The following is a 16,906-nucleotide window of genomic DNA, read 5'->3' on the forward strand; positions in this document are numbered from 1 at the left end:
TTGCCAAGGTTCGTATAAGAGGTAACACACAGAACATATAACAAGGGGAGCAGGAGACGGGCAGGAGACGGAAGCACAAAACAGTGGGGAACAGAGACATGAGGAGATCTGTGAAAGGGAGAGGGATGGAGCGAAGTACACAGGGTATCACAAGATGGACATTACAGGGACTTTCAGGAAGGAAAGCAGGGAATTTGAAGGAGGTGGGTTTGGGGTGGATTAATGGGTAGAAAAGATCATGGTTGTGTATGGGAGAAGACATGAGATGGAGAGGAACAGCCTTTTTGAAGACCTGGAGGGAAGAGTGGGATTATAGAGGGTGTTGGAGTATGTTTCAGAGGCGGGAAAAAAGAGGAATGAAAGAGTCAAGGTGAGCAGGAATCCTCTTTCCACAAATCCTCCCCTGTACTCCCCTCCTTTCCCCTCCCCTCACCCCTCTTCTGTCTCCCACATATTCTCTCCCTCCCTCTCCTCTCTCTCGCTCCTCTCCCCCCACCCTTCTTCTTCTTCTACTCTCTACCTCTTCGTCCTCATCTCAGGATGAGAGGTGGGGTGGGTCTTGGATGGGATTGTGTGTGGTGGATGGGAGCTGGTTTCTGATATAAAATGCTTCACTTACGAGCATCATGCCGTTCTTGTAACGAGCTTTGCAAATAATCATTGTTTGTGCCCAAAAGCCTGTGACCTTTGGAATCACGTGCTCAATTCCTTCCCCATGCACTGCTCGTGGAGACCGTTCACTGTTAATCATTCTCCTTTCCCTATCACAACTGAAACGAAATTGATTCCTCGCAGCAAACCCACACAAAGCCTCATATTTTTGTTTGGAGTTTTCCTTTTCCCACCCTCTACTGCATTTTAAATTTTATTTGATAAAAGCGAATGGACAGACACATCGATGTGCACGGTGCACGCACATCAGCGACATGGTGTCATGGCAGGCTGAGTTTCCATGTAATTAAAAAAAAAAACCCCAAAAATAAATCGAAAAGCACTCTTTTGAAATATACTGCTCAATGATATCTGTGCTGTTGCAGTTGACATTGGCAGCATAGCCATTATTCTCAGTGGATGGGCGATATCTTGATAGATTGTAGCATCACAGTGAGTCTGCCTCCATTGCATTCTGTAGCATTTCTTCTGCTGGAACACGTGTCCATTTGCCCATGTAAAAACAAACATGTATTACCCTTTCCATCTCCAGGTAATACATCCCCACCCCCAGATCCTTTTCCTGTGCGACATGCTCCAAAATAACCCCTTACGTCCTGTAATCTCTATTTTCCTTGTTCTTTCCCATCCCCGACAACTTACACTTGTTCAGGTTAAATTCCATCTGCCAATCTTTTGCCCAATCTATGCAAGCATCAATACTTTCCTGTATCTGATCACCTCCCTCTCTGCTGTCCACCTTACCTCCAAGCTTTGTGTCATCTGCAAATTTGGAAAGCTTACTCTTCACCCCACTATCCAAATCATTGATGTAAATAATGAACAATTAGTATAAAAGCAAATAAAAAAAATGACAGGTTGGAATTCTTTTATTCAAAATATTCAGATTGGGAGATATGATGTTTCATATCAAGAAGCGTCATTTTAAAACGCTACATGTACAAATGTGACCCTATTTTCTTTATCTTCTGGGATGTTTCATTTTTAGGGTACAGCCTCATGACAATGGCAATCTGAAGCCCCAGCCCAGTGCCGTGTATAAAGAGAGTCTGGCCAACGATTGTCTCGATCGTGCTGCGCTCTGATTGGTCAATACCCGGTCACGTGCGTTGCTGGCGCCATGTTGCAGCCCAACTCAACGCGAGTGAATCTCGGAGCGAAATTCGAATAGTTTTCGCGTCTTTTCACGTTTTCTCGTCAGATTTTGACTTTTTTGATGGCACAATGGTGTTCTTTGCGTCCCGGGCAAGGCGTGAAAATGCACCGCTTCCCCAGGGACCCGGAACGACGCCGCCGTTGGGCCGGAAATGTGAAAAGGGAGAACTGGACTCCACACGACAATGCCGACCTGTGTGCGGTAAGTAGCGGCGGTTTGCAGTTCCCATCCGACGTCGGATCGGATTATCTAGGTTAAAGTCAGATTGAATGAATACCTGTCGGATCGGATCAGATCGGAGCGCTGAAAGAACTCGGAATCCGAAATAATGAGACGTAATCCGAAATTTCACTAATGCGAAAGTAGTCAACACCAGATTTGTAATATATCCGATCCGATACAAACCACGAGCCGTAAGTAACTTTCTTACATTGGTTTTATCTATATTAGGTGAGGAAATGGTGTTTGCAGTTTTCCCGTAAAATTCAATCCCTTCACCTGACGACGGTCGTCAAGTGTAACAAGATGCACTGACAACGTCGCTGGATGACTGCAGCTGCGAACTGTTTCTCATTTCTAATCTTTATCTGATGTATATTTCCCCGGGATTCCCAGCGTAAGTTTCTCTGGAAATCGTTCCCATATTTTGACCGGGAATCTCAGGAATTTCCCATCCCAGGGTTCTCGACTGCAAATCGTATTTGGAAACTTTCATCGACTTCGAACTGACTGTCAACACGTACTTCAATTTTCCGGGTTTTTTTGTTTTTTCAGAAGCATTTCGATGACAGTCAGTATGAAAACAGGAGGGTTGATGGTTCAAGACCATTCAAGCACAATGCCGTCCTGACTGTCTTCCCGCACATTGTGCCTGTTGCGAAAAGGAAGCTGAGGAAACGCCCCCATGACGAGACGACACCACAGAAGGAGCTCATCCCAGATCACACATACGCAAAACAAGACATGCCTGTGAATGACGGCGACAACCAAGATGTCCAACTTGTTGACCTTGCCTCTGATGCCCCTGTAACGACGGCTGAAACCGACCAGGGTCCTGACTACGATGCTAAGATCACAGCAGTGGAGGCAAAAGTGGTCTCTCTCAAGTGGCGGTTACATGAGGCACAGTGGGACAAACGCAAATAAGCCAGGGAGCTCGTCACTCTAAAGGCGAATGTCCAGAAAGTTTTCAACTTCGATCGGATCAACAAGCTGTCTCGTCTCAGCACAAGGCGTACGCAGTGGTCAGCAGAAACCTACAAGAAGCCTCTGCAACTCTGCTTTGCATGTGGCAGTACTGACGACGAAGTCCTGTTGTCGCAACACCAGCCGCTGCCATCGCTTCGTTCATTACGACGGAAGATGAAGGTTATTGCGATGGAACCTGGTATTCTTTATAAAGTGTTCGACTTCCTCCAGCTGAAGGTTGCTACCATGAAGGAACCGGAGCGTGAATGCTGCCTAACGCTGGATGAAATGACAATTGAAGTGGGATTGCAGTTCGACAGATCATCCAGTAGTTTGCGAGGAAATGTACCTTTGCCAGGACATGGTGGCGCTGCAACTCATGCCCTCGTATTCATGCTGGCTGGCGTCACCTCCAGATGGAAGCAAACAATTGCCTATCATTTTACGGGCAATTTGGTGAACGGAGCCTACTTCCAGCCACTTATGACTGAAATCGTACAGCGGGCTCATGTCATTGGGCTCCACGCAACACAGACACGTGTGACATGGATAGTGCCAATCGAGCAATGTTCAAGAACTTCGGACTGGTTAGTTTAAAGCACGCGGTGACAGTCAATCGAATTCCCCACCCATGCGATGACGGCAGGTTCCTACACTTCATGTATGACGTACCGCACCTGATCAAGAATGTCAAGGTGGGTCTGGTGAATGGGAACGAATTCAAGCTTGGTGCTGATATCGTCTCCAGGCATGATCTGCCTTCAAATGTCGTTAGCCTGGGGACAATCAAGGAACTCGTGACATTTCAGATCAATGACAATCTGAAACTGACGCCCAATCTCGGCATGGAAATGGTGTCGAACACCGCCCATTTTGACAAAATGAAAGTGGGAAAGGCATTGAATTTTTTTCAGTAAGTCGGTCAGTGCTGGGCTGCACTACCTGGTGGAAAACTAAGGTTTTGACAACGCGTTGCTAACGACTGCCTGGTTTTTGGACTTTATGAACACCTGGTTCGACCTGATGTCCAGCCGTCACCCCGCCACCGTGCTCAGCAAAGCGAAAACGTGTGCTTACGAGAAGGCGATCCAGCACCTTGAAGAGACGCTGGTGGTATTCGGAGGGAGAGAATGTGGCAAATCGTGGAAGCCATGGCAATCCGGCATCATATTATCGACCTCGTCTGTGCTCGACATTCAGAGAGAACTGCTGGCCAGGGGACACCACTTTGTGCTCACATTCAGACTCGCGCAGGATTGCCTCGAGAACCTGTTTGGGTGCGTCCGATTCAAGAATCCTGTCCCAAATGCGCTGGAATTCCGACAGGCTCTGAAGCTCATAACGGTGGCGTAATTTCTGAAGTGTCCCGCATCCGGTAATTATCTCGAGGATGACCGGTCATTTTTAGCGGATTTCCTCGACACTCCGAAAGAGAAACCGGCGACACCAGACGAATGTGACGAGGACACATTCAGCTATTTGATTGGAGAGCTGCCTCCTGATCCTCTGAGCAAAGCCCAAGAGAGCAGCTTGTATTACCTGGCTGGCTACTGTATCTCCTCCGTCTCCAAATCCTGGACACATTGCACCACTTGCCTGGAAGCCGCGGAGGAACGCCGAAGGTCTCTTTCGCAGGGCAGTCGTGAGGTGATAACAAGACTAAAGGAGTACAAAGAAGGTGCTTTGACTCATTGCAGTAACGAGGCTTTCAAGCTGTTCAGAGAAGGAGAGAAGCAGTTCAGGATGGTGCAGGACCAGTTGAATGGGCATAACCTGGTTTAAAAACTTGTCCGTCGTCTGTCAGCTTTCTCAGTTGATATTCCCGACTGCCACGATATGAAAACGAAGCTACTGACGAAGTTTTTCACTGTACGTCTGTACATCTATTCCAAAGTGCAAAATTCGATCCGTGTCAGCCAGGCAAAAGTTGGTACTGCCAGTCAACTCGGCAGCAAGAGCGTGGCAATGAGAGCGTGTGTTGAAAAAAATTAAGTCGAACTGAGCTTGGTGTCAGTTGTTCGTATTAACCCCTTCAGGATGGGAGGCAGCCATAACCGCCTGGCGGTTATAGCTGCCTCCCTTCCTGAAGGGGTCAAGTCATATGGAGAAGAACTGAAGATGGTTTTGACTTTAAACCCCTTATGGACGGGTGACGGCTCTAACCGCTATAGCAATAGCGGTTATAGCCGTCTACCGTCCTGGCCATCTATAGCCGTCGACCGTACTTTTTCGTTTTGGAGTTTTATGAATCTTGTACTCTGTAATTCTGGGTCATGTTTCTTTTAATTCATCCTGAGGAGCTCTCCGAACCATGGTTGGCTTTGCTGAACTGGTCAATTTTGCGCTCGATTTGTCGCCTCTGTGGTTCGTGCGATACACAGGTTTCCATAGATTCAGGCAAGAAATCTTGTACAGTCAAGAAATAGATTAGTCCGTCCTCAGTATGCGACTTGTGGTATTATGCCACCTCAGTTATTTTTGGGTGGGTTTATCAGCATCCAGAATACATCATCTTGTAGAGCGACTTATTTTCGAGCAAAGCTCAAAATTTGAAGTCGAAACTCCCATTACTTTTTGTGTAAGAAGGAAAATGCCCGTTCATATCGCGCCGTGCGTATGCTCCAGCATAGCCAGCTTCACGCTGGCTGGGATGCAATATGGCGCCTGCCAAGCCAGTTGGCCAGACTCTCTTTATATACGGCACTGCCTCAGCCTCGTGTTCGGTGTGCTTATATCTTCTTGATTTATTAGGCAACCGATGGATGTACATGAACACTCGTTTTACTCTGCGCATGTTGCACATCATGTGCAGCAAATTTCACCTCCCTGCGCCTTGTATTTATTGTTTTGTTTTTTTAAAAAGATTCTGTACTCCACCCTTGAGGCCAATGCAAGTCACCATCTACACTTCCAAATAAAAGAGAGGTAATTGCTCTTTTATGAAAGATGGTTTTTGAGTTGTTGTTTTTTTAATCCTGAAAAATAGACCATAGTGAACACATAGTTGTGTTGAAAGATTGTACTTTAAAACCTCACTTAAATCATCCTTATGAAGGGGGACAGACAAATACACAAATACACATTGTATTTCATATAGATAGATAATGGTCTGAGTACTGATCCCTGAGGTACCCCACTACTTACATCCTCCCAGCAAGACATCCTCCCACTCACAACCACTCGTTGCTTCCTACCACTAAGCCAGTTTGCAATCCAATTAACTACCTGACCAGCCACTTCACAAGCCCTCACCTTTGCTAACAACCTCAGATGTGGTACCTTATCAAATTCCTTCTTAAAGTCTAGATATACTATGTCCACTGCCTTTCCCTCATCCACCCAATCAGACACTGCTTCATGGAACTCTAAAAGGTTTGTTAAACAGGAACTACCTTTGGTAAACCCATGCTGACTACCTTTAATTGTTGAACATCGCTCCTTCCCAATTCCATATCCAGGCAATGCATGACTTCATCACCGGGTGCCAAAGGGAGTACTCAGTTTTTACTCCATTTTTAGTTTTTCTTTCTCGCTTTCTTGTTTGTCCGGGCGATATCTCAGCCATCCTTTGAGCTCGGAAGCTGAAATTTGGGGACAAAAGTCAAGATGTACTTTGGCAAAAAGAAATGTATATAGTTTTTTTATCAATCAATTAATTGATTAATTACTTAATTATTATCGATTTATTAATTACTTTATTTTCTTTCTCATCTGGGAAATATCTCAGGCACCTTTTGAGCGAGGAAGTTGATATTTGAACATGACAATGAACAAATGATTTGGCTATAGAGGGTATTTTTGATTTATTGATGAATCAACTAATCAATTAATTATTCATTTTTCGATGAATTATATAATTTTCAAAAAGTTCCAGATTCAAATGAATGGTTTTGGTATGCCATTAGCCAATTGATTAAGAAAATAATTATTTTACAATTGTTCTGAGAAATGAACAGGATAGAACCATCATAAATATATGTGGAAAAATTACAGACCCAAACTAGGAATCAAACCCAGGTCCTCTGACCTGGGAATCGAACCCAGATCCTCTGGCAAAACATACCAGTCAGACCAATGCTCTGCCATGTGAGTTATCTGGACAACCCACCAGCTGAGCAGAGACCCTCTCAACCCTCTCGAGAGCAGGCCCTAGCTGCTCCTACGGTTGACAGTGAGTGCCCCGAAAGTAGTGGGGAAAGAGAGTGGCACTTGTGTGTGTGGAAGAATTGTGTTGCTTAGCTTGTGGGTCACCCACATTGCCCAGATAGCTCAGATGGCAGAGCACTGGTACAGAGGATGTGGGGTTGATTCCCAGCCTGGCCCTGTAATTTTTCCACATATATTTATTTATTTTAATTAATCAATTAATCAATCAATTATTGCACACCGCACCCTCCCATTTCTGTCTCCATGTGCTGCACGGCCGCATTGCCGGTGCCCCAGCTGTGACACCCTGCAGGATTAAAAACAATACCTGCAAAATGGTGGATGAGCTCCTTTAGGGAGCCAACGACCATCCAGTAAGGCAATGGTGTGTCCAAAAAAAAACACCCATCCGGTTAGACCAGTTTTTTTAGGTAGTAGGTTGTAGACAGCAACCGCTCAAGGTAGTATTACTGTTCTGACTTAGGAGTATTAAAGTGGTGCGTGGAACCATCTTACACTCTCCATGTCAGGATTGCTGGTCTTACTTTTTCTCTCACTCAAACTATAACTACCGGGCAAGCTTTAATATCTCTTTCTTGCAAACAAACATCATACACTTTTCTTACTCACTCATTTTCACTCCTCACCTTACATTCTCTCTTTTATTTTTCTTTATTTAAGGTCTGGCCTCGATGAGGACTATTTAGTCCGTGACTGGAGCCTTCAACATTAAAATATTTATTTATTTATTTATTTGGCATGGTGGCAGTGTACTTTGAATGTACCTCTACTTGTTTTGTATTTACTTAAATGTTTCCTCTTCTGGTCCATAATTAATGTCTCCAACATGTTCCTCACAACTGAAGTCGAATGAACAGGTCTATAGTTTCCCAATTCTTCTCTGGATCCTTTATTAAATAATGGTGTTACATTTGCAACTCTCCAATCCTCCAGTACCTGTCCTGACTCCAGTGAACGATTGAAAATATCCGTTAACATCTCGCTTTCCTGCTCAGCCGCCTCCATCAATACTCTCGGGTGCACATTATCTGGACCCGGAGTCTTATCTTCTCTTAGATTTCCGAGCTGTTCTTTTACTTCCTCCACTCCAACCTGGATCTTGTGTGAAAGCCCTTTCTCACTTTCTTGATAGATACTCTCAGCTATTGGCAATTCTCTTGACTGTTCTTGTGTAAAAATTGAAGAAAAATGCCTGTTTAATAAGCCTGCCATCTCACTTTCATCACAAACCACTCTCCAGGTTCCAATCCTCAATGGGCTCACACTGGTCCTCACCTGTTCTTTTCCCCTGATGTACTTAAAGAATTATGTTTAATATTCTTAGCCATGTCCTTCTCATACTCTCTTTTGGCTTGCCGAGTTATTTTCTTAACTTGCCTCTGTTTACTCATATATATATATATATATATATATATATATATATATATATATATATATATATATATACAAGAAAATAGAAAAACTTATTTTTTTAATGTAAAAACATAGAGGGATGATATCTCAAAAAACACAGCAAACAAGGTAGGAATCGCACAACAAAAGTAAAATGTCAAAAGATGTCGTAATGGTAATCCATAAGAAGATTATGGTGTCGTATTGTCTTGTGGCTTTGGCCCTTCTTTTGCGAAAAAAAATTGTGGTGCTGTACCACGTGGTGAAATGACTAAGTGTTTGTTTCTGCTCATATTTTGAACTTCACTCCAGTCAACCTCAAGGAAATTCCAACCATGTTTGCTGGTATACAATGAATTATGGCTCCATGTTCCAGTCTTTCCAGTGTGAATGGTATTTGAACAAGATATACAAGTTAGTTATTTGAATCTTCTTCTCCATAATTATTGGGGGGTGGGTGGGGGTTGGGAGCGGAGTAACTCTAAGTCATGGAACAGCCACTATACCTGCACACCTCGACACCCTGACCCACATCCTCGTCAGCAACTTCTGAAGTTTCTTGGGTGAATGGTCCAGGCTCGCCATCATGGGTCCAGTAGTTCAACCTTTCCCTGACATTTTGCTCCTCAAGTGGTACCATCTTGGCCACGTGCAGGTCAATGAGCTGCCACGTAATGGTTTCCCTTGATCAGTACTCGCTCCATTCGCATTTGAAAGATATAATTGGGGCAAAAAGAGATTATAATGGTGAGGTTCAGAAAACAAGGACAAAACACGATCTATTATGGCTAACTTATGATGTGTAGAGACCAGTGGGGACTATAAATGGGGAAGGTTTGCTACATTTGTCCTCATGATGACAAAGTTAAAAGCTTTGAGGGAGGTTTAAAGTGTCATCAGAATAAGGAACTCAAAAATGGTACAAGAAACGCCTTTATTCAATATATAAATAAATATAATTCATTAGTGATGATTTCCATGCTAATTATATTTACTTGTACACTATATCAAAATCTAAGTGTTGGAGTTTCGTGAACTGCACAGTGAGTATCTCGTTCCAAGAACCTTTTGATCGCCCTTGTCACGAGGGTAGGACCTGTCAATCCTTTACACTGTAACAACAAAAATACGTGATCATGATTTCGCACACACCTGAATGTTGCACAAAAGAATACCAGATCCGAAGTACACTGGTGACCCCGCTCAAGGAGGTTATTCCTTCGAACATCTCGAGCCTCCTCTCCTTGGCATCAGATAGATCATTGAAAAATGTACACTGCTCACCTCCACTCATTAGTTTCTCTTTTCTCTCGCCTGTGGAACAAACTTCCCCAGTCTGTTCAGTCTCTTTCTTCACCCCAGGGATTCAAGTCAGCTGTTCACAACTACCACAGGTCATCCCCCATTCATACCCATGATCTTTTCGACCCCAAATGACCCAAATACAAAGCACGCCCTTTTTACAGGTTATTGTGATTTCCCCTTCTCCCGCATCTCTTTTTGTTTGTTAGTTGTCAGTTGATTTATTCCTTTTCTGTTTCATCGCCACTTTCCCCTTCCTCTTGCTGTGTTTCATTCAGCTTGTGTGTCGCTTCTTCACCCCCACATGTCCTTCTCCCTCCCCTTCATCTCACTCCAACTTCTACTCTGCAGTTGATGTTTCCCCCTTTCCATTTTGTTCTCTTCCATTCTGCTCGAGCTCTTCCACGAGCCTCGATCATGTATACGAAAAAGGTTTTGCATCAGAATGTTTTGAAGACTGAGCAGAATAATTTTATTTCATGAAAATTGATTTAATAAAGGGCAAATTGAATGTGCTTTGAGATTTCATGCTGACTCTCGACTATAGAGCAATAGAAATTGAAGTAAATTCCTTTTTTTCATGGTATGTTATCTCTTATTCTGAACTTTTTGACTACCTCTCTTATCTGCGTTCACCAGGCCGTGGTAACGTCCTTGCACATCAGCGGATGTTGAAGCAATTTCACAAGATAATTCTGTAACTTCAGCAAGGCAGTCCGTGTTTTTAAAGTTCCCCTTTGTTTTATGAAGAAAACAAGCCTCTCCAGCTTAGGCAGAATAACAACAGAAAAATTCTACCAAGGTAGAAGAGTTGTTACGTGCTCGGAGTTTTTCTGATACCTTCATTACCCATAACCCAAATTATTAACATGAGCAATGACTGCTGTTTCTGAGATAAATAGTATCTTCAGGCATCGCAATTGGAGGAGATTACCTTGAGGTTCCTGCTCACTGACCTGGGCAATGAAAACAATTTGGACTCTTTTTCAAGTACTGACGTCCCTCCAACCAAACCTTCCCCCATTGTTCAAACTCCTCCATTGGAATTACCTTGCTGTTCCAGCTGGGATACAGGCTAAAAATTATAAACTTCCACCATATGATGTATGAAAATGGATATTCCCAGGGGAGTCAAAATCACTTTGTCAAAATGAGTTGGGGCCGTATAGTTATTATGTACGCACGGAGGATGGTGGTGGAATGCTTAGCGGACAGGTGTGTACATTAAACACTGCTCGTATTTAAATGTTTGTTTACATTTGGATCATGCTAACATTTGCATCTTCTGCCTGTGTGATTGTTAATATTTATTAAAGAAATGTTATATTTTGTTAATCATCTCTTTTCTTTTTGTAAATATAATTCTCAGCCTCCGAGTCACACGAACTACAAACCAACACTCTCAGTTTGACCAAAACTTAAAATAAAAAACTAGTGGACCCATTGGTCCATTGGATCAAATTTTCATTGGTCTTCTTGGCCTTGTAGCATACCTGTCTGCTGTACTGCTTGAGCATTAGCTTGACTTTGACCAAGCCCAGATGTGCTTGGGCCAGTGTGGGGATTATACGTTTCTTTTTTTTTTTTAATTATTATTGCCAAATGATACTACTGTTATTGTTGTTAATATTATTAGTTTTTAGTAATAGATGCTTTGTTACAACGTTATCATTATTTTTGTTATTTATTTTGTAATTGGAATGCCATGCCATGGAAGGACCTATTAAGCTGCCCAATACATCTTAACATGTCGTGTGTTTAAAACATGGGAATTCTTCCTGGTTCTTTGTAGTTAATTAGCCTCATCAACTCAGGACATCATGTCGATCATTTGGGTGCATCACCATCAGAACCCTCCATTATAACTCCACAAAAAAACATGAAACGCGCGCACACACACACACACACACACACACACACACACACACACACACACACACACACACACACACACACACACACACACACACACACACAGACACCTCATCCATTTATCATAGATACAGACGATGCCCTGGCAGTGTGGTGTTAACTCGTGGAGACAAAGTCACAATGCGTACTTTGTGTATTGACAAGGTTAGTCATAAGTCCCAGGACACAGTTTTATATGCTTCGACAAGACTTCTTTATACCATCAATTTATACCGTTTTCTTTTTTTTCAGATAATATAAGTTAAACATTAAACCAAGATGGCAGACATCAGTCCATTTACAGTGGAAGAGAGGCTGGTTGCTGTGGTGTGGTACCACGAGAGATGAGAAACACAAACAGGATGATGAAACAGGAGCAAGACAACTACGAGGAGTGTTCTGGAAAGCCAGCACTGTCAAAATCAAGTCTTCATATTTGGGAAACAAAAAGCATGTCAGACTGGAATTGTACTCGACAGCAAGTGCAGCGGACGACTAAAACTTCCTGATTTAGGAATTCAAAACATGAAAACATCCGTTCGCAGATCTCTGAAAAAAAAAATACAAAAACGTTCTGCAGAGTTGTGTGTTTCGTATTCATCATTACATCGCACAATGAAAGAAGACCTTCACATGAAACCATATAAACCAACTGTCATTTGTGAATTGTCAGATGCAGATCATGGAAACAAGTTGACAGCTTGTGACAGACTGTTGCAGCACTTCGACACAATTCCTGAAAGATCAAAGGCTAAAACCATGTCTTGGGTCTTATGGCTCACCCTGGTAGAGAGAGGAGGGCTTTGGATTGGTTGGGGGGGATGGAGGGAGGTTGGATTGAAATTGCAACTTATTTTTGAAATTCCACCTTATTTGCATATGAAATATAATATACCCTTTAGTTAGCATTGTAATTTACCCAGTTAGTACAATAACCTACAACGAGTAGTCTTTTAGACGAATCGAGTTAAAAGAAAAGGACAAAAATAAACAACAATAATTAAAATATAAATAAATACGTTATTATAAGAAAAAAATGCATTGCCTCCGCCACCAAACGTGGACCAAGGTTATGTTTTCACCCCTGTCTGTCTTTGTGAGCAGAATATCTCAACGTTTTGGATGGATTCGGACGCTTCTTAGTGGACAGGTTCTGTATATGACAAGGACGAACTGATTAGATTTTGGTGAAGATCCGGATCTGGATCCGACTATGAGAATTTTTAAAGTGATTCTTCACCATTAAGAGGGAGAGCCAAAAACGATATACAGCACAGCACGATATCTCAAAAAGTTGTTGGTGGATTCTGGTCAAACTTAGTGGATGGGCTGGGTATGTGACAAGGACCAATTGATTAGATTTTGGTGAATATCTGGATCTGAATCTGGCCAATCAGTGGGATACAAAACATAAACTGTTCAGTCTGGCAGATGTATGCTCTCTTCCATGTGTCATTCTAGTTGTAAATGAGTCTAAAATACTACTTCATCTCCAATAATATGCATCTCTGACAATCTCACAAACCAAAATAAATGCGTTGAAATTTTATTAATCATCTTTTTCAGAATTGCAAAGCTCACACCATTATAAATGTAAGGACGATTAGAAATAGTTATAGAGAAACGAAATTTGAGAACATACAGTAGGTCTACTTAAAAATGTGAACATACAGAGTATATTGGGACATGACATAAAACTTCCAAAAACACTTTGCCTGGACCACAGCATTTTGAGGATTCAATATTGTAACAACAAAACAATAATTATGCTCTGCCTCAAACATGAAATAGGAAATGGTGTAAGTGTGTTGGTGTATGTTTTGGAAAGAGCAAGGTACTGCATAAGTGATTCCATCAGACATATCTTAATACTTGTTTCCTGTGCTAATGGAGTAGTTGTTGGTCACATTTATTTTCAGGAGACACGTCGGCGGTTTGGACGACATTTGGCTGACATTTGTCCTTCTCAGATGGCTCGGTCTTTTGCCGGAGGGTATTTCGTCGAAGGCACTCATCAGAATCCGAGCCTTTACTCGTGCTCTTGGTGGAGAAGCTGCGGTGTTGCCATATGTGTCGGAGACGTTCTTGAAACTTCTCTGCACTGAAGAAGTAAATTAGAGGATCGAGACAACTGTTGCACACGAGCATGCAGCGGGTGACCACAGCAGCAACCAGAAGCCGGTGTCTTGTGGAGCATTTTAAGGGCCCTGATATGATGGTTTGAAGATGCAGTGTGGTCACAATGTGGTAGGGCAAGAAGCAGAAGAGAAACACGAGCAGTACGGTGGCGATCATCCCAATAGCCTTGCGAGTCTGTGTTCTCCGTTTGCCAATAGTTCCCATCACAGGACGTTGTATCAAGGTCAAAGTGATGGAGACGTAACAGAAGAGGATGATGAAAAATGGTAGGAGGAATCCGATACAAAGTGCCACGTACGACATAGCAAGAGCCATTCCAAACTGTTTCGTACCCTTGGGATCAAAGCAGAGTGTCCTCTCACCACTTTTATGCTGCCCAGAAAAGAGAAACGGTAGCGTGAGTAGGCCCACAAAGATCCAGATAGACACACAGATGGAACGAAAGAGGCATGAGCGATCTTTGCGATAGTTCAGTGCTGGGTGCACAATGGCGAGGTAACGAACTACACTCAATCCGGTCAAGAAGAAGATGCTGCAGTAAAGATCCACATAGAGTGAGTAGATACTCAGGCGGCAAATCAAATCGCCAAAGATCCAGTCTCCACCACGAGAGTAATATGAGATGCGTAAAGGTAGCAGGAGAATGAACAACATGTCTGCAGCAGCAAGGTTTTGCAGGTAGATGTTGTTCGATGTACGGTCACGAACATGAAAGAAAAACATGTACAGAGCAACAGCATTACTTGGAAAGCCGAGGATGAAGATCAGGCTGTAGATCACTGTGTAGACTGTGTATTTGAACCCATAGTCTATTTGGCAGGAAAGCAATGGGTCAGAACTTCCATTCACATCTGCATTCATCATGGAGCTGAGACCCGATGCTGCGATCGTTGCATCCATCCCCTGAAGACAAAGAGACAAAATGAAGAATGTGACTGAATTTCATTTATTTATTCATTTCTTTCTTATTGAAGGCTGGAATGTGATTGTGGGGACAGGTGTGTGTGTGTGTGTGTGTGTGTGTGTGTGTGTGTGTGTGTGTGTGTGTGTGTGTGTGTGTGTGTGTGTGTGTGTGTGTCTGTTTATATGTATGTACACTACCGGTCAAAAGTTTTAGAACACCCCCATTTTTTCATTTTTGACTGAAATTTAAGCAGTTCAAGTCCAGTGAATAACCTGAAATGGTACAAAGCTAAGCGGTCAACTGCCAGAGGTTAAAAAAAAGTTTAGGTTACCAAAAACTGAAAAATAATGTAAATTTCAGAGTTGTTAAAAAAGGCCCTTTTCAAGGAACAAGTAATGGGTTCACAACTGCAGCTGTTCTGTTGCTATAGAAGTAAATTAAGCCTTGAACGTTGATGAAAACAATTCCTACAGGTGTCCCAACTTTTGTTGATGAGTTACAAACCCTCTGTCTGTATAAAAGCAGTGTTGGAACAGACTGTGTTGCTCCACCCTCTGAAGCACAATTTGGACAATATTGCACTGCAGGAAGTAGTATATTGCTATCATAATAGTGAGAAAAAGACAATTAACAAAGGAAGATAAACAGACTATTATAACACTTAAAAGTGTAGGTCTTTCCTTTGGAAAAATTGTAAAAACCAAGGTCCCAGTGAGTACAGTTTTCCATAAAATCAAAAGGCACTTGGAAATTGGAGGAAACTCTGTCAGGAAGAGATCTGGCAGACCCAAAGCCACAACACAATCAGAAGACAAGTTTCTGAGAGTCAACAGCTTGCGTGATAGGCGGCTTACAGGACAGCAGCTTGAAGCACAGCTTAACACTGGTCGAAGTAAGGAAGTCTCAGTTTCAACTGTGAAGAGAAGACTTCAAGCTGCAGGTTTGACACGTTGAGTGGCAGTAAGAAAGCCATTGCTAAGATGGCAAAATAAGAAAAAGAGGCTTGTCTGGGCCATGAAGCACCCACCACCAATGGACTACTGAAAACTGGAAGGTCTCATGGACCGATGAATCAAAATTTGAAATCTTTGGTTCATCATGCAGGGTTATTGTACGCCGTCGAGTAGGCGACAGGATGGTTCCTCAATGTGTGACACCAACTGTCAAACATGGAGGAGGAAGCGTGATGATCTTGGGCTCTTTTGCTGGATCCAGAGTCAGCGACTTGCACACCATAGAACCAAAAAGGCCACTACAATATTTTGCAGTGCCATGCACTACCCTCTGGTCTATGCCTAGTTGGTCAGGTGTTCATCCTACAGCAAGATAACGACCCAAAATATACCTCCAGCTATGTCAGAACTACCTTAGAAGAAAAGAACAAGATGGTAGGCTTCAAATCATGGAATAGCCAGCACAGTCTCCAGACTTAAATCCCATCGAGCTGGTTTGGGATGAACTGGACAGAAAAGTGAAAGCAAAGCAACCTACAAGTGCGACACATTTGTGGGAACTTCTGCAACAGTGTTGGGAAGAACTTTCCGAACAATATTTGATTTCCATTGTGGAAAGAATGCTCCGAGTATGTTCTGCTGTTATATCTGCACAAGATGGCTCGTTTGATGAGTCAAAAATATAGATTAAATTTTGTTCAACAAAACAATTCCATGAATTCTTTTTTCTCTGCAATTGTTTATTTGTTCGAAGCTTTAATTTCAGAGTACATTGAAACATGAAACTGCTTAAATTTCGGTAAAAACTGGAAAAATGGGGGTGTTATAAAACTTTTGACTGGTAGTGTTTATACATTATATATACAATATATATATATATATATATATATATATATATATATATATATATATATATATATATATATATATACTAAAGATCAATAGATAGATAGATATATACAGCTCTGGAAAAAAAATAAGAGACCACTCCAAAAAAATTTTTAATCAGAATCTCTACATGTATGGCAGCCATTCCATTCCAGTGTCTGTTGAATTCCAACACAGGCACACCTCATTCCACTTAGTGAGGTACTGATGAGGTGATCACCTGAACCGAGTCTT

General features: G+C 42.4%; 2 protein-coding genes and 1 long non-coding RNA gene across 6 annotated transcripts in view; 1 reads left to right on the forward strand and 2 right to left on the reverse strand.

Annotated features, from left to right (window-relative positions):
- The window catches only part of LOC147012898 (cysteinyl leukotriene receptor 1-like), a 42,472-nt gene extending 32,412 nt beyond the window's left edge, over window positions 1-10,060 (reverse strand). Inside the window, exons 1-2 of the mRNA XM_085854219.1 lie at window positions 9,860-10,060; window positions 9,082-9,687 (exon numbers count right to left, since the gene is read on the reverse strand). The gene's annotated coding sequence lies outside the window, so the exon portion shown is untranslated. The remainder of the gene's footprint in view (window positions 1-9,081; window positions 9,688-9,859) is intronic.
- Window positions 1-16,906, forward strand: part of LOC147012899 (uncharacterized) — a 73,044-nt gene that overhangs the window by 21,672 nt on the left and 34,466 nt on the right. The gene's annotated exons all lie outside the window — the stretch shown is intronic.
- The window catches only part of LOC147012900 (cysteinyl leukotriene receptor 2-like), a 121,750-nt gene continuing 118,162 nt past the window's right edge, over window positions 13,319-16,906 (reverse strand). For all 4 annotated transcript variants that reach the window (XM_085854215.1, XM_085854213.1, XM_085854217.1 and 1 more), the window contains one exon: window positions 13,319-14,830. In XM_085854215.1, coding sequence (XP_085710341.1) covers window positions 13,673-14,830 — 1,158 coding nt within the window. In that variant the 3' untranslated portion in view covers window positions 13,319-13,672. The remainder of the gene's footprint in view (window positions 14,831-16,906) is intronic.

The sequence above is a fragment of the Eptatretus burgeri genome, chromosome 14 (genome assembly GCF_056783735.1).
Source record: "Eptatretus burgeri isolate ZD-2024b chromosome 14, Ebu_testis_v1, whole genome shotgun sequence".
NCBI classification, from domain to species: Eukaryota; Metazoa; Chordata; class Myxini; order Myxiniformes; family Myxinidae; genus Eptatretus; species Eptatretus burgeri.